This window comes from Pundamilia nyererei, unplaced genomic scaffold (genome assembly GCF_000239375.1).
Source record: "Pundamilia nyererei isolate P.nyererei 1_Seehausen unplaced genomic scaffold, PunNye1.0 scaffold00255, whole genome shotgun sequence".
Taxonomy (NCBI): Eukaryota; Metazoa; Chordata; class Actinopteri; order Cichliformes; family Cichlidae; genus Pundamilia; species Pundamilia nyererei.
In genome coordinates, this window is record NW_005187656.1 from 683,001 (window position 1) to 698,745 (window position 15,745).

The 15,745-nt window shown below is 41.4% G+C and overlaps 2 protein-coding genes across 3 annotated transcripts in view; both read right to left on the bottom strand.

Moving 5' to 3' along the window:
* fam20cl (family with sequence similarity 20 member C, like) overlaps positions 1–15,745 on the bottom strand; it is a 35,101-nt gene that overhangs the window by 2,741 nt on the left and 16,615 nt on the right. The gene's annotated exons all lie outside the window — the stretch shown is intronic.
* dnhd1 (dynein heavy chain domain 1) overlaps positions 1–15,745 on the bottom strand; it is a 24,290-nt gene that overhangs the window by 1,422 nt on the left and 7,123 nt on the right. The window contains exons 14-41 of the mRNA XM_005749826.1: positions 15,626–15,741; positions 14,787–14,985; positions 14,606–14,697; positions 14,254–14,461; positions 14,002–14,127; positions 13,786–13,883; positions 10,598–13,691; positions 10,402–10,507; positions 10,111–10,270; positions 9,733–10,015; positions 8,229–9,627; positions 7,829–7,934; positions 7,551–7,665; positions 7,268–7,454; positions 6,853–6,955; positions 6,426–6,554; positions 6,048–6,239; positions 5,421–5,840; positions 4,888–5,311; positions 3,728–3,826; positions 3,470–3,646; positions 3,096–3,274; positions 1,724–2,716; positions 1,471–1,645; positions 1,292–1,366; positions 572–788; positions 360–451; positions 134–283 (exon numbers count right to left, since the gene is read on the bottom strand). Of these exons, the coding sequence (XP_005749883.1) occupies positions 134–283; positions 360–451; positions 572–788; positions 1,292–1,366; positions 1,471–1,645; positions 1,724–2,716; positions 3,096–3,274; positions 3,470–3,646; positions 3,728–3,826; positions 4,888–5,311; positions 5,421–5,840; positions 6,048–6,239; positions 6,426–6,554; positions 6,853–6,955; positions 7,268–7,454; positions 7,551–7,665; positions 7,829–7,934; positions 8,229–9,627; positions 9,733–10,015; positions 10,111–10,270; positions 10,402–10,507; positions 10,598–13,691; positions 13,786–13,883; positions 14,002–14,127; positions 14,254–14,461; positions 14,606–14,697; positions 14,787–14,985; positions 15,626–15,741 (9,714 nt within the window). The remainder of the gene's footprint in view (positions 1–133; positions 284–359; positions 452–571; positions 789–1,291; positions 1,367–1,470; positions 1,646–1,723; positions 2,717–3,095; positions 3,275–3,469; positions 3,647–3,727; positions 3,827–4,887; positions 5,312–5,420; positions 5,841–6,047; positions 6,240–6,425; positions 6,555–6,852; positions 6,956–7,267; positions 7,455–7,550; positions 7,666–7,828; positions 7,935–8,228; positions 9,628–9,732; positions 10,016–10,110; positions 10,271–10,401; positions 10,508–10,597; positions 13,692–13,785; positions 13,884–14,001; positions 14,128–14,253; positions 14,462–14,605; positions 14,698–14,786; positions 14,986–15,625; positions 15,742–15,745) is intronic.

Below are 15,745 nucleotides of genomic sequence, written 5' to 3' on the forward strand. Positions count from 1 at the left end.
TCTAAGTCTGGAATTCAGTCTCATTTTGGTGCAGTATTGATGCACCAGTGTTCTGAGAGCTTTAAAGAAAAAATTGAACCATTTCTCGTCAACAGTGAATGTTAGTTAAATTGGTAGAAAAATGTCCAGTTACCAGAGTGACCAGAACTTCTGACAAGTTTCGAAAGGATGTGCGGTCCGCTGTTCAAGTGACGTGAAGCTGTAGTGAAGCAGGTCTTGGCAATGTCCTCCAACACCTCCAAATCTGCAGAGTCTGTCACATGGCCACCATACACTAGACTGACTACGAATGGAAAGCAAAAGTTAATTAATCGAGCAGTAACTGAATTAGGGTGTTTTATATTTTCATATTGCTTCACCTGCTAAATATTGCAAAACCTTAGTCTTGTCATGGCACAGATGGGCAACATGAATATATGCATCCACTAAAGCATGAAGGTCCTCCTGACTCCTTCAAAAAAACAAGAAGAAAATGTATACATTTATTTAGATTATAAATCTTTAAAAATCATACAACAACCTCTACCTCTCCATCATAAACAATTTATACAATGCATATTTACTTCCTTACCAGTGATAGATTCTTCCCTGGCCTAAATACTTGTAGGTCTGTCGCTGCACCAAGACAGAGTGAAAGATAGCGCAGCGGAGGAGTGTCTTGTTGTCAGCCATGACACCCAACTGTGGCTGACTGATGGATGCCACCTGTCGCAAAGAACAGCTCAGCTCCTCCTTCAGATCCCAGGAAGAGTCACAGACCAGATGCAGAGCACACATTCGCACTGACGCTGTTTAAAAATAAAGACAGTCATTTCAATCATTATGATTATTACAACAAGAGCAAAACTGGAGTAGCTGTTTTTCTGAAAGCACATTTATAACACACATTTCCAGCACGCCAGCCAATATTACTCACAGGAGCATAGGAGAAACAAAATGTGTAAGTGCACCTTTGGTCACTGCTGACCTACATAAAGCACTCTGTCACTAAAAACAAACCATGACATGGTCTGTGCAAAAGCTTCACTTTAGGAATCTTTCACATATACCTGTGAAAAATAGCTCTCCTTACACTGTAAAAGGTTGGAAGTGTACTAAAGTACAGAGTTACATGTTAATCTTCAAGCTGAATGGACCAACAGTGATGCTACTTTTAACAGTTGTTCGCTGTCATGACAAAAGTATGCTTCAGTACAACAAGATCTTCATTTCATAAATTAGGGTCACATTTAGAGTAAAATAGAACAGATGGAAATGAATATTTGAAAAAGCAGCAACATAATAGATCTACCTGGTATGAGGTGTGATGTGTTTTCTTGAGTTATAAACCACAATCGGAAGCTGGGGTGAATCAGACAAGGCTTCTCTGTATAATAGGATGAGGCACATAAGTAGGCAGAAGAATCCACAAACATAAAGACTGGACAAATTAAATAAATAAATTTAAACTGACACTGATTTACCCCCTACCTTTGACTGAGGAGATTAAATGACTGAGTTTAGCCACTACATCATCATCCAGTTGTTCGAACAGATGACTGTTGTTAAACACCAACCAGTGGCCGTCATTAGCAGCTTTGTCCAGCATTGAAAGGAAGAGATTTCTGTCACAGAGAGCCCAAAAGGAAAGGACTTTCACCTGAATCTAAAGCATAGGAAGAAATGCATCAAGCACTGTATTACAGGCGTAACTCTATAATGGCAGAAAAAACTGTGCTGTCACCTCTTTTTTTCCTGGTACACATTTGGCCAACTGGTTTATTAAACAAAGAGGCTCAATGCTTATCTGCATATCTCTATTTGGATTGGGCAATGTAAGAATGATGGGCTCCTTATGTTTGACCAAATATAGTGAGCATGCCTCTGGGTTCCCAACGAGAGGGGCTTCAGTCTCTGTTTTCTTTTGAGGAAGGCAGAGTTGACAGGCATTTATGGCATCTGCTAGTCCCTCCAGACAGTCGGGGATCATGGTCTTCCAGAGGAGAGCCCGCTGCAGCAAAGAGAGATGGCAGTGAGAACGACAGGGAACGAGCCCTAACACTGTAGAGGAAGGAAAGTGAAGGTACTCCTGCCATTGCTTCGGGGAAGCACAGAGTGAGGCAATTAGGCCTCTGAATGAAGGAATCTTTTCCAAGCGAAGTAGCTCTGAGTGGATAAGTGGGGAAATCCAGCTGGGAAGATCAGTGATGGAGGATGGTGAATCAGTCCCAGGATGCTGTGTGTCTCCAAGGCCTATGAGGAAGGCCAACCTCTCACCCTCAGAGCACAGCTGGTTGTGCTGGAGCAGGGCTAAAGACACAAGCAGCTTCAGAACAGCAGCATGGGTCTTGAAAAGACAAGGCCTGTATTGTACCAGCACTTTGACTACCATCGTGTTTATCAACTCTTGTAATATGCTCCCTGGAACTTTCCCTATTATCCTGTCCTTCCCAGTGAAAGCTTCTTGCATCACAGTCATGAAGCCATGTAGGGAGAAATAATAGGCAGGGGAAAGACTGGACACAGCCTGCAGGGTCTGGTAGAGAGCGGCACCCAGCCTCACGAAGTGGCGAGGCACTGCCAGCAGGGACTCATGGTGCTCCAGCTGCTCCCTCAGCTGCTTCATCTCATCCTGCAGCTTCTTCGTCACTTCTTGACAAACTTTTACACGGGGAAGAAAATCCGGGTCTTGCAGCAGGACAGTGTTAGACTGCAGGATGTAACCCATTAGAGCGTCCTAAGATGAGAATCAGAAATAACTATTAAAATTTAACATAAAACTTTTAGGTAAGACTTAAAGCTGACACTGCAGTTTGACTGAAAAAAAATACAACCAACCCTAAAAAATTCAGGACACAACTGGTACAAAGTACAATACCATTGATAAAATGGACAATAAAAGTCAGGTCAAAATATTCTGCATGAATGTGTTCAGCTTATAACATGAACATGACATGATATAAAATGCCCAATTTTCAGAAGAACTACAGCATAAGCAAGCTCCTTATATGAACATGATGGATTGGGTTTTAAACTACTTTACATCCAGTGCTGTTTTGTTTAACACAAGGTAAGTCACTTGACATCAGTATGATGCAAAAGGCTGGTCTAGTCACCTCCTCTGTGGCCAGTTTCTCCCGCAGCTCCTGTTTGTAATTCTGGAATTGCAAGTGTTGAATCAGCAGCTCTTTACACTCAGCCTGCAGCAGCTGTGTCAGCATCAGCTCTGGGATGTCTTCTGAGCTCAGAGAAAGGTCAACCACACGTACCTGAGCCAGGATAGATGGATGGATCCCTACAGAACAAGAACAAGACAACTACTAACTAAACATTTTCCAGAGAATTTCCAGAAGAGGATCTAGTTTACCTAGTCTCTACATTAACATTTGGTGTTAACCAAGACAAATGTCATTTATTTTACTTGCTCTACAAATAAAATCAGGAATGAAATCTGGTGCAAAGTTAAATTGTCGCCACTAATCAAACTAACCACTGTTAAGTAGTCTAATCGGCAGACATGTGCTGAGGAAGAGGCAAAACTCAGGATGGACCATCTGAATAGGTTGATTTAATCCTGGAAAGTAACATCCAGCAGGACGTGACAACTTGGCCAGGAATTGAGGATTGGGGATTGCACGCTCCACATGAGTAACCAGTACTCTCAAACCTACAAAACAAAAGATTAAAAATGATTATTATGGTGAAAAAAACAGACTATCAACCTTTACTTGTATTTTTCTTATGTCACCTCTCTCAGCAGCCTGGTCCAGCTTGTGCACCAGTTCCACGTCATCTCCACAAACTACCATCCCAAAATCTATTTCTTCCTCAAGTTTTGTGTTCTTTCCTGTTGAGTAGATATTTATCATACACTGGTCCAATACAATTCAGTCTTACATGGAGTTGTGTGATTTTAAAATCATAAAAACAGTTTTGTATAGAAATAAAAAGGGTAACAAGCATGCAGTGGATAAAAAAAATCAGCCACAGCAATCAAACCACTAACAGGTGAAGTGAGTAACTTTGCTTATCTTGTGTCACCTATGAAGAGTGCATATTAGGCAGAAAGTAAACAGTCAATTCTTAAAACTGATGTGTCAGAAGTATAAAAACATGCATGTGTTACATTGTAACAGACAAACTGTGATGGCTAGAGAAAAGTCTCCAGAAAAGCAAGTCTTGTGGGATGTTCACTCTACACACAACTTCCTGTTTGCTATTTCATATCAATGTATCCATGTTTATTCCTTGTAGACAAGCATCTACACTAAACATGATTGTTGGAACTAAACAATAGAACATGAGCAGAAGGGCTGGTCTGATGAATACCATTTACCATCTGGGGATGAGATGGCAGCATATTGAAATAAAAGAAGGTAGCAGGCCAGTAGAGTCTCTGCCTTCTCTGTGCAGTGCTGGAAGAGCTGATATTGCATTCATGCAGATACTACTTTTGCACATTCTACCTACATAAACACTGTTTACACCATGTACACCCTTTCATGGCGACAGTCTTTCCTATTGCCTCTTTCAGCGTACACATACAAAATGCTACACTTCAACAACTTCAACTTTGATGAATGTCCCAAAAGTGTTCAAGGTCTTGACTCATCCAATCTGATCAAACATCTGTGGGATTTGTTAGAACAGCAAGTGCAATTCATGGAGGTCATATCTCACACGTTACACAATCTAATGGTCTTCTGCAAAGAAGCTAACGGATAATAGCACAGCACAACTTCAGAGGTTTTGTGGTGTTCATGCCTACATGAATCAGTCCTGTTTTAACTGACAAAGGGGAACCTACAAAATAATAGTTGGTTTTAATGGTTTCATGTTGTGGCTGGTCCAAGTAAATGCTACATGTGTAATTAATCATTTTGAAAATGTAGGCACATACACACATACCTAGGATGAGACTATTTGGAAAATTCATCTCCAGATGTTGCTGGCTGTCTACTAGTAGAGGCCAATGCTGGATGTAGGTACTTCTGTATCCACACAGCAACAGCTTAACCACCAGCCTGGCAGAGAGAGTGTCTTCAGTTTGCCACTCATTCATCCCTAATGCCTGACCCAAAGGCAACTGCAATCTCTCAGTTACAGGGATGGGAAAACCAAGGGATAAGGAACCAGGTACAGTGTCTAACTGTGTAAACAGGGAGATTCTGGGGTCGTTGGGGTTTATGTCGATGCTTCCTGTCTGGCACAGAGTCTGCCACTTGCGCAGTAGTTCTGTGCGTGTATCAGGTCCAAAAGGGCCTAAATACGAGACGGTCGCAGCCAAGAGGAGGGCGTCTCCTGGCACGTTTTGATTACGTACCTCTGTATCCTGGGCAGAAAACAGAGAAAAAATAATTTTCAATAAAGAAACATTCAAAAGTAAGTATGTTAAATGTGATAGCCTATGTTAAAAGTGATGCACAATGTTTGCGAATTACCTGAGCAACAGCCCTCCAAACTTTGCCATATGTCTCACTCTGCCCAGCACATGCAGAAGCTTCTTGCTCTGCACTTTCAGCTTTGTGTAGCAGCATCAGTTGTTCCATTAGGTCATTTTGAACACACTGCAGATGAAGCTCAGTGGCCTCCAGTGAGCTGTATACCTCCTGCTTGCGCTGCTCGGCTCGATTCAACCGACTTCTCGTCTCTGCAGCCTGAACCTCCAACTGCTGCTTTAGGAACACTCGCTGCTGAACACAGCAGTACTCATACACAGCCTGGACCCATCGACAGAGGGATTCGCAGGCCTTACTGACCTCTCGCACAGCCTCAGGCACAAACTGGGGACTGTGAACTATCTGCCCAAGCTGTTGCAGCTGTTCATTTGTCAGGTTGTAGCGGTCAAAATATTCCAGTTCCTGCACAAGGAGACGTTAGTAAGACAGTAAGTTTAAAGCCTCAAAGCTACATTGACAAAGAAACTGGAACATAACTACACAAACTGATAAATGATGGCACAACTTCAGATTTATCTTTACCCTACTTATGACATGCTATTTAATTCACTGACCACTGCAATCAATGAAATCTGTAACAAATTTGCTGCAAGACATTTTTTTTCCCACCTGGAAAAAGTCTGCTTGGGAAAGAAGTTGTTTAGCACTTTCCCAACCCGGTGGATGACTAAACAGCAAACAAATAGCATCCATGACTTGCACAACTCCCACAGGTGGGTCTCTGTAGTGCCGCACCTCCTCCACATCCGATGGATCCAAACACTTAAGAATCTGAAGGCCTGACAAGAATGCAGGTTTTATCTGGGGGAAAAATTACATGTGAACCTAAAGCTCATTTTTGTGTAACAATACTATTAAATGTTCCCAGTTTTTTCTGTCAAACTACCTCGAATGAATAAAAAGGTATTTTATAATGGGCGAAGAAATGCTTTCAGTTATTTCAAGGATTTAGAGCTACTTATTGTAACAAAAAGAAAACAAGTTGACCTGTTTTTGAGCCTGATTAATCTGCTCTTCCAGGTAACACAGTTGCTGGTCCTCTGCAGCGCACTTCTCACAGGCTTCCTCAAACAGTTTCTTATGATCTTCTACTGCTTGAAGGAGCTCTTTCTCACGCTACAGGACAGAGAGGATGGAAGCGTGGCGTGTATGTAGTTAAACAAATCATTTTTTGCTGCAGACGTGCTGTAAACCGAATGCTGCTTATTTAAACTGAAATATTAGCTGAGGCTACTTTAGCATAACGTGTTCTTTAAAACTAAATTTTTCCCTGATGTGTAGTATGTTCTACATAAGCATTTGAAGTGTGATGAACACACATATCTTTTAAATAACTTTTCAATGTGAATAACCTTGTGTAGTAGACAGGCAGACCAACAACTAAAACAGTACATGCTAAAGTTCTCCACTTTACCTGGTCTGTTTCAGAAACCATCTTCTGCACACTTATTAAGTGCTCTTTACGCTGCATGGATATGTTGTTCACTGCATCCAAACGAGACACAGCAGCAGCAATTCTAAAAATATACATATATACATAAATATTATTGTGGACAAACATGGTCATTTCTGTTTAAAACATAGGATGTTAGCCTGCTGGTTTTGGTTACTGTGATTAATGTAGCTGTGTGACATTTTGTAGAGGATGTAGTCTGTGGTACAGTTGTGCTATAAATTTGTGCTTTTTGTACCAACTATAATTTGGCTTTAACAGGAAAAAAGGTGCTCACAGAAATATTTTCACAAATGTGTTGTTATTTGTGCTGCAGGATATCAAACAATGGAGATAAAGGAAGGAAAAGAGGGAAACCTCCTGGTCTCAGAGGCACCTGTTGGCTTTGTCCTGGCACTGCTTGTGCAGGAGGCTGCAGAGGTAACCAAAGTGGGCAATGAATTCCATATAAGTCCGAGGACTGAAAGGCTGATTTCTTAGAAGGACAGAAGCATACTGGAATGCAGACCGATGGATCCCTGCCATAGCCACAGACAGGCTGGCCTCTGAGCTTCCTCGAACCACTTAATAAAAAGAAAAGGACAAAGGTAATGTCTCGCTACAGTCGAGAGAAAAACAAAAAACAAGGGGTTTCGATTAATTCTGATGTTGTGTCTCACTTTTACAAGGGCTTGTTTTGAGGCACTGAACAGCAACTTCCACCAAAGACTGGTTAGACCACGGCTGGTACACCTCAACACAACAGCTGTGCCTGAGGGCCTTGGCCATTTGTCCCTGTACAACAAATAATGTGCAAATTAAATTAGGAATAAACCCTGAGCCAATTTGTAAAGTTGTTAGCTCTTTTGGCCACACTGCAGACTTTCAAAAGTAGTTTAGTATTTGAGTTGTTTTTTTGGTATGAAATAAATGCATAGGTTTCAATAAAAATACTTACAACCCAGCTTTGTGCTTCATTTTTGGAAGGTATGTCAGTGCTTTCTGACATGCTGTATGGCATTAGCAGGAATATGTGGATATTTCTGTGAACTTGACTCAAACGCCTTTGTTAAAAAAGAAAAACAGTACATCTGGTTTAAATGTTTTCACACATTGGCTTTAAAACTGACTGCAAAATATTTTTTCCAATATATCCCTTCTTAAAAATGTTTTTTCCAAATCTACAGTATAACTGAATGTTACATAAACATATACCATCACTTTACATACTGTATTTAAGTATGTTTAAATTGACACTGACTATACCAAACGTATTTAGGTCTGTTTTGGGAGAGTTATGTGGTGATAATCTATCTCTCAACATGATGAGCATTAGATCAGCTACTTTTTCCTCTTACTTCTCAAACATCCAGTTGTCCATAAGATATCTTCGTGAGTACTTTGCTGCAGTCATTCTGGAAACAAGGTCCCTCAGCTCTTCGTCGGTGAAGAGTGCTGGACAGGCACCATGAGCCATCAGTACCAGTAATTCTTCTCTGACAGACTGGCTGATTTCCTCATGGACCAGAATGATGACACTGATTCCATCCGACCTAGTCTTATTCCCAGCTTCTTTCAGGATTTCATGAAAATTTTTTTGATTACCAGCATGTATCTCCAATAACTCATAGCCTGTAAGGTGGGCAGCTAAACAGACAGTGGTTTTGCGGCCTGTGCCCCTATCTGAGCCAATCAGCACTCCATGACCTCGAGGTAGCAGCAAAGCCCTGATAATGTGTAACAACTGACTCACCCTCTGTCTGTGTAAAACGTATTTGGTTGTGATGCTGCAGTCAGGTCCTTCACCTTCTTCTTTTCCATCCGTAAGTACACACAGATTTTGCACTAGCGTATCAAGGTCTTGCTCCTGATAAGAAGGGCTAAATTTAAAATATTGTTGCTGTTTTATCGACTTTAGGGCCTCAGAGAGATCAGGACCAAACGCAAGTTGTGCCATCGTGTCTTCCAAATACTGAAGAATCTGTGGTTGCTGAAGGATGTTTTCAGGCTTAGTTAATGCGCTGTGCAATTGGCTTCGCTGGTTTAGATCTTTAGGCAGATCTACAGGGTCTATATTTCCACCTGCTGGCTGACTGTCCCCATCGATTTCATTAGCCAGTTTCATTCCATAGTGTGTTGCTGCTGTCTTGGCTATGAGTGACACAACAGTTTTCCTATCATCCTCTGAGCACAACCTGTCACTGAAAGTACGCATGCACTCGTGCATCCACACCTGTACTATGTTGAGAACCGATGCTGGAGGAAAGCCTGGTTGTGAAACCTCCTTGTTCTCCTTGTTTGAGATTACAGACCTCCATAGGTACATCCCCTGAAACACCTTCTGAAGATCACGATGGGAAAATATGAAATGAGGCCTCTGCACAGAGGGCTGAAATCTGTCACTTACTGCATGATACAGCTCATTAGTAGCAGTGACGATGGAAGATGACATATCCTCACCAATGTGCCTATTAAGTGGCATTTCACTGAGCCAGATTTTTAGCCAGGGAGAATAGATAGACATTAAAATGTCTGGGGATACGCCATCAAGCACAAAGATAGAAAACAGGCGTGAGAGCCGTGGGGATATAACACCGCTGTGGGAATGATCCAATCCAGATATACAGCATGCAGCCAGGTAGCTGATAGTTCCCGACTGTAACAACTCGGAGCTGTAGGTGTCAAATGTTAGAATCTCTCCTTTTGAAATACTCTGTCTTAGTGTCTCTAGAGCCATTGCAGACGTTCCAAAGACGTCTATGAACAAAAATGACAGGCATAATGACAACATAAAGATTCACACTGTACTAAATCTGGTTCAAACTGAATCACATAAATTCTGTTATAAATTTTGTTACTCACCACAGGGGGCTTCATGTAAATCATCAACAAACAAAAACAAGCGTGGCTGGTTTGCCATGAAGCCAGGAGTCTCTTTACAGTTCTTCTGGCATCTGATGCTTTTCAGTATAGTGTGCAAGTCTCTAGAGCTCAGAAGTGGACTGGCTGGTAGGTTAATGTGTGGCTTGTCAAAAGTCAGCACAGTTTGGCACAGTGTGGTTTTTCCAGAGCCAGGCTCTCCAGAAACCAAAACTGGCTGCTTTGCCTCCAACATGAGGTTCAGGAGATATGTGTATTTCCTGTACTATGAAAAACATTTGAGACACCTGTTAATATTCAGAAGCAGCGACAAATACTGTATGTATTCTAAGTATAGTAGGTGCAATGTTAAGTACAAACCATTGGAATGACAGAGCCTGTCGACAGCGTATTCGTGGGGCACATCTTAGTGTCGATACTAAAGAAGTGTTCATACACACTGACTTCATCAGGGACCACAATTTTGTATCTGCAAGTTAGGAGCACTTGGCGGGCTAATAAATCAAACTGTGGCCAGTGGCTAAATAAAAACAGAAATATATGAAGAACACTGGTTACAGAGAGAAATATCGACAGGCGGTAGTAGAACTCAGTATGTGTAAATATATAATGTGTGACCAAGTAAAAAAGTTTAATAAAAAAAAATCTTACCGAGAATGAAGGCGACCACCAAATCCCCAGATATAAGCCAGGAGAAAAATGTTTCTGCTGAGCTGCTCCTGCTTACTTTGGGCACCTGTGGCTGCTGGAGGCATATCTGGTAGAGGGGAAAGACATGACGTTTTTGTAAGGGTAACATAATTATGCCATGCTTACAGGGTTTTACATTTGTTACAAGTTATTTTACCTGTTGTGTCGATATGTGCCACTGACTCAGGTTTTTCTACTTCCTTTCCAAAATGTTGTAGGAGGGCATGCAGGATCCTGACAAATGACATGACTTCTTGCAGTCCGTGTGTGGGGGCTTTGCAAGATTTTCTTTCAGTGTGGATTGCAGAGGTTAAACTCCTTTGCCCAAGCAAATGAAGGGTGCTAGAGAAAAGATCTTCAGCCAAGTGATTCCACATTTTCACAATTCTGTGATCTAGTTTGTATTTAAAGGAGAGAGCATCTATTTCACTCTTCCACACAGACTTCCACAGATCATCTCCCGTGACATAAACAAGGCTGCAGCGGGTCACTGCAGAGGGGCTTGCATTGCATAGGTCAGTGACTTCCATAAGCAGCTTTAGTTTTGACTGAGACAACAATGTCTCACCTGACGACAGACCCAGAAAGGCATCCTGAGAACTGCACAGTGTGGTTAGGTAATCTAACCAGCCGGGCTGCCCCACAGGCTCCCCATCCATTACCAGCCACTTCACTACTACTGTCTCACCAGTTTTCTTCTCATTGTTACAGAGTTTAAAGCTTGCATGCTCACGCCTTCCTGCATCTCGCAGCACCTTTGCCAGAGCTCCATCTATCCATCCTCTCTTTTCACAGAAGCAGCCAAATATCTCATCATGGGACATAGCGTTAGGAAATAAGACTAAAGTTTCAACAAAGCTCCAGTTTGAAAGAGATATCTTTTGATCTGCCTGGGGAGAGCCTGCATCAATCGTATTGTCATTGTCAAAAACCAACTCCACTGTCTTAGTAGCCAGGCTATTCAGTGCTCCAGTCAGAGCAGTGTAACAGGTGCTCTTTCCGCTCCCGGGGGGCCCTATAAGCAAAACTGCCTGAGACAATTTCATGGTCTGGTAGAGTGTAAGAGCATTGCAAATGATGTCTGTGTCACAACAGAAGTGTTTTTGTTGTATTTCTTCTCTAAGTGCATCTTCAAGTTGGTTCTTTTCAGCTTCTTCAATAAATTGTTGGACAAGCGGAAACTGGCATGCTATAGGAAAAACGTCTTTGAAAAGCATGTAGAACTGTGAGGTGGCCTTCTTCTCGGGCAGCAGTACAGAAAGAATGGCTCTGACAATCGCTTCCTCTTCCATTAAACTTTGTACAACCATCAAATAACAACGGTTTGACTTTGGAGGCTTTTCAGTTTTCCTTCCGTCCTCCTCAAAAGCTTTGATAGGCTCATTTTGTGACGACATAAGATCAGTGTCGAGTGAATCTTTGGACTTTGAATTTTCTCGATCCCTTACAACCTGCTGCAAATGTCTTTCAGAAGCTGAGATGATCTTTTGCAGGATAACAAGAAAGCAGCTGTCATTGTCAGAGAAAAGATCAGGTAGACAATGGGACTCTTGAGCCAGGCTAATGAGGGACACCAGACGTTGACTTAACGACATGGCGTCTGAAAAACCAATGGAAGTTAGCATTACTTCTGCAATTATTCTGTAATCTGGACGTGTTAATGCAACAGATCTTGTAGCAAATCGCAGACTTTCAGGAACTCTAGATATATTTTCTTTTGATGAGATGGCAACACATCCATAGCTGAGACTGGCAGAAATGTGTTTTCCTGCAAGTGTCATGTGACATTCTGACTCAGCAGCATTTGTGAATCCCGCGACCCCATCAGAAATTTTCATCTCTGTCTCACAATTTAGCCTCTCCTTTTTATCTCTTCTTAACATGTTGAAGGACTGGTGTATGTCAACTAGATGCTGTCCTAGTATCGACAGATCACTGTGTGTTAGCAAGTCCACAGAGTTCAACACAAGCCATGCCCCTGCCTGAAGGGCCCCAACCAACATCCGCTGAATAACACGAGGCATCATGCTTGGATAACACTGTTTTAGGACAACCTGTCGCCCCAGCGCTTTTCCTAACTGGATCACAGTATTTTTCTTTCCAGACATGGAAGGGCCACCCACAGAACAACATCTGTAGGTTGTCAGAGCAATAAGAATCCCTAGTATTGCCCGGTCTGTGCAAGGTGTATGCACCATCTCCCACTCTCCTGGGCCAGAGTATTCAAAGCTGTACTGGACTTGATGGCCCAAAATATCCACAAAACATGCTGGATCATTATTCTCCTCTGAGTTAATATAATATTTCATACAACTCAGCCATTCAAAAGATGACTCCCGCGCACACGGAACATCCATGAGTCGATGTAGTTGCTCTGCATGATTCATTGTAAGCTGCAGTAAAGCTCGCAGACACATCATTGTGTACTTGGAAACTTGAGTTCCAGTTTTAGATCCTGTGACTCCGTCTCTTATATAATGGCTAAGGCCTTTCAGCTTTGCGGCGATATGTGCCTTTATGGTGCTGAACTTCACTGAGCTCGATTCTTGGAAAGCTTGTAGAACAACACTGCACCATATTGCCCTCTCCACCACCAGAAGGCACTCAAGAGGATATTCAGAAAGCAGGCCCAGCACAGCTACCGCACTGGGGAGCTGGTTGTCTCTAGCTTTTGTGTCACTTGCTAAATTTTGACTGGATGGTTCGAGCTGTTTTCTCACAACAGCACACTGTGTCAGAAGCTGTACCATGGTCAACTTTAATTTTTTGTCAAAGTTACAAAACCACTTCAAAGCGTCTGCATTTGGTTCTAAAGGAGACTGAAAGGCAACGTGTTCTTGGAAGCTGCCAAAAATACCCAGCACCTTCATCTGCCTTTGGCACTCAGATATAGAATCACCATCTCTTTGTATTTCACAGTCAACTTCAAGCAAATGAACCCCTTTAAAGCTTTTTTGAACAAAGGGTTGAAATTCAAAAGGTGTTGGGTCCAAAGAGAGTATCTGCATCACTTCCCCTTCACTCAAAAACCAGAATCTGGGACACTCTTCACAGAGGTCATCAAGAAGATCTGACATTTGTTTTGAAATGACTTCCATTGCAGACAAACCATTAAGAAGAACCTGGCAAAGGCTATCACCACGAAATCTGTCATTTGTTTCAGTGGAAACTAAGTTCAACACACGGGGTTCGTTTGATATAGAGGCCATCATTTCCTCGAATGTCTCATCAACTGGTTGAAAATGCTTCAGCTATAAAAAAAGATTAAAAAAAAGATTTAAAAAAACATCATTAATCAAACACACTGACTTCACATTCATGACAGTTTAAGGCACAAGAACCTACCAGGTCCATTCTTTGAGTACGGAAAAATGTCCCACCAAGCACGTTGGTTAAGAAGGCCCACATTTGCTGATATCTTTCAAGTAAAGCAAGCAGCTTCTCTACAAATATTTGAAGGGAAAATAATTCTTACAAGTCTGTTTGAACTTTTTATGGACATTAAGATAAATTCTCTCTTAGTCTTTCAATTTTTAAAGATAAAATTAGTTGCCGCTTTACCAAGTTCTTGTAGTGTTTGAATCCAGTCCTCCAGCGGCAGCCTGAACTCAACACTGTATGGGGACTTTAACATTGTGGACAGCATCATCAAACTGGTCTCAATCTCAGCAAAGTGTACTCCCAGATCTGTGTGAGGAAACACAAAGCAAATATAAGCAACATGTAAGCTGAATATACCAAATACACATTTCCTCCAAGCAGAGCAGCTAGAAGGTAATTCAAAAATAATGCTTACAGTGACTTGAGCCTCACCTATAGTAAATCTAGGATCACTGGGGTGTTTCCTGTCAGTTAGCACATTGAGAAGGGCGCCTTCTGTGGTCTTCCCAGTGTGTTTGCACCGTGTTTCCACGCAAAGGGGAGCAAATACATCCAACTGAAAGAGTTTGCCTTCCCATCTGTGACAAAGCTTTTGGAAAGTTTGCTTCATGTCACACTCCCTTTGTGCACATCTGCAAATCTGACAAAATAAAAACACAGCGTCTTATGTCAGATTCGTATTGCGTGTTTTCAAAAGCAACTATTTCAGCAGACTGTTTGCCTGTTATTTCCCTTTAGCAGAACTGCCAAAGCTGCTCTAGTTAAAACCTCTCTCGTGTTCTACCTTGTCAATCAGATTCTGATGACTTTCAAGTTGTTGAGACATGAGATCAGCAACAGTCACATTCTTCTCTGATTTATATTTTAGGCCCAGGTCTGCACAAGAGAACATATATTTCAGTTCTATTACATTTACTGTGATTTCAGAAGTATGGAAGTGCTATAGCATAGGCACACTCTCTGACCTTCTAAAATGGCTCTCCAGTGTTTTCCTTTCAGTGTGGGGCTCTGTAGCTTGGCCAGGACTAAAAGCTGATGGCTTATGTTTTCCAGAGATCCTAAAATCTCCTGCAGCACTGCATCACTGGCAGGTATGGTGGTTGTTAAAGATTGAGCCTGCTCCTTCCACTCTGTAATTTTATCCTGGGCTTCAGAGACCACAACCTGACAGAAAAACGCATGTGTTATTTGTCTGTTGGCAATATTTATACCTCAGGGTTTGCTAGAATAACAAAACATTATTTATACATCTATACAGTTTAAATATCAGTAGATATCATTTATATAAGTACAATGCTTTATTTAATGACCTATTATAAAAACAGAAAAACATGTCTTTTAGAAATGTGGCACCACACTGGAATTTTTTAATTAATTAAGAAATTAATCAAGCATAAAATTCAACCACTAATTCTTCTGTTCAGGAATGCTAGCAAATAAGTGTAATTTGGCGTCTTGATCAAAAATAATAATTTGATTTACTATTTTTTACAGTTTTTTTGTAAAACAGCAGATTAAAAAATTCACATATAACATTAATTCTATTTTAGCAGTAAAAGTATCATTTTGATTAATGGGCTTGCACATACTGGTGGATTAACCAGTACAGAAGCATCAAAAATGATTTTAACCATTATGTACATTTAGCATAGCCTTACATGACTGTATCATGGGGTAACCTGTGATTGACATACCCCATTGCAATTTTTTTGTACAAAGAAATAAATATGTCATCTCATTAACATGAGAGGCGGTTCTTGACTCTGAATATGTTTAACAGAGAAAAGGGTTGATTTCATGTTACCTCACTAAAAACCATTGGCTTCCATTCTTCCAGCCATGTAGTATAGACTGCTATCAGTTCCCACAAGTCTTTGCGGGCTATGACCTTCTGAACATCTGTGGTCAATACGGTGAGATCTAT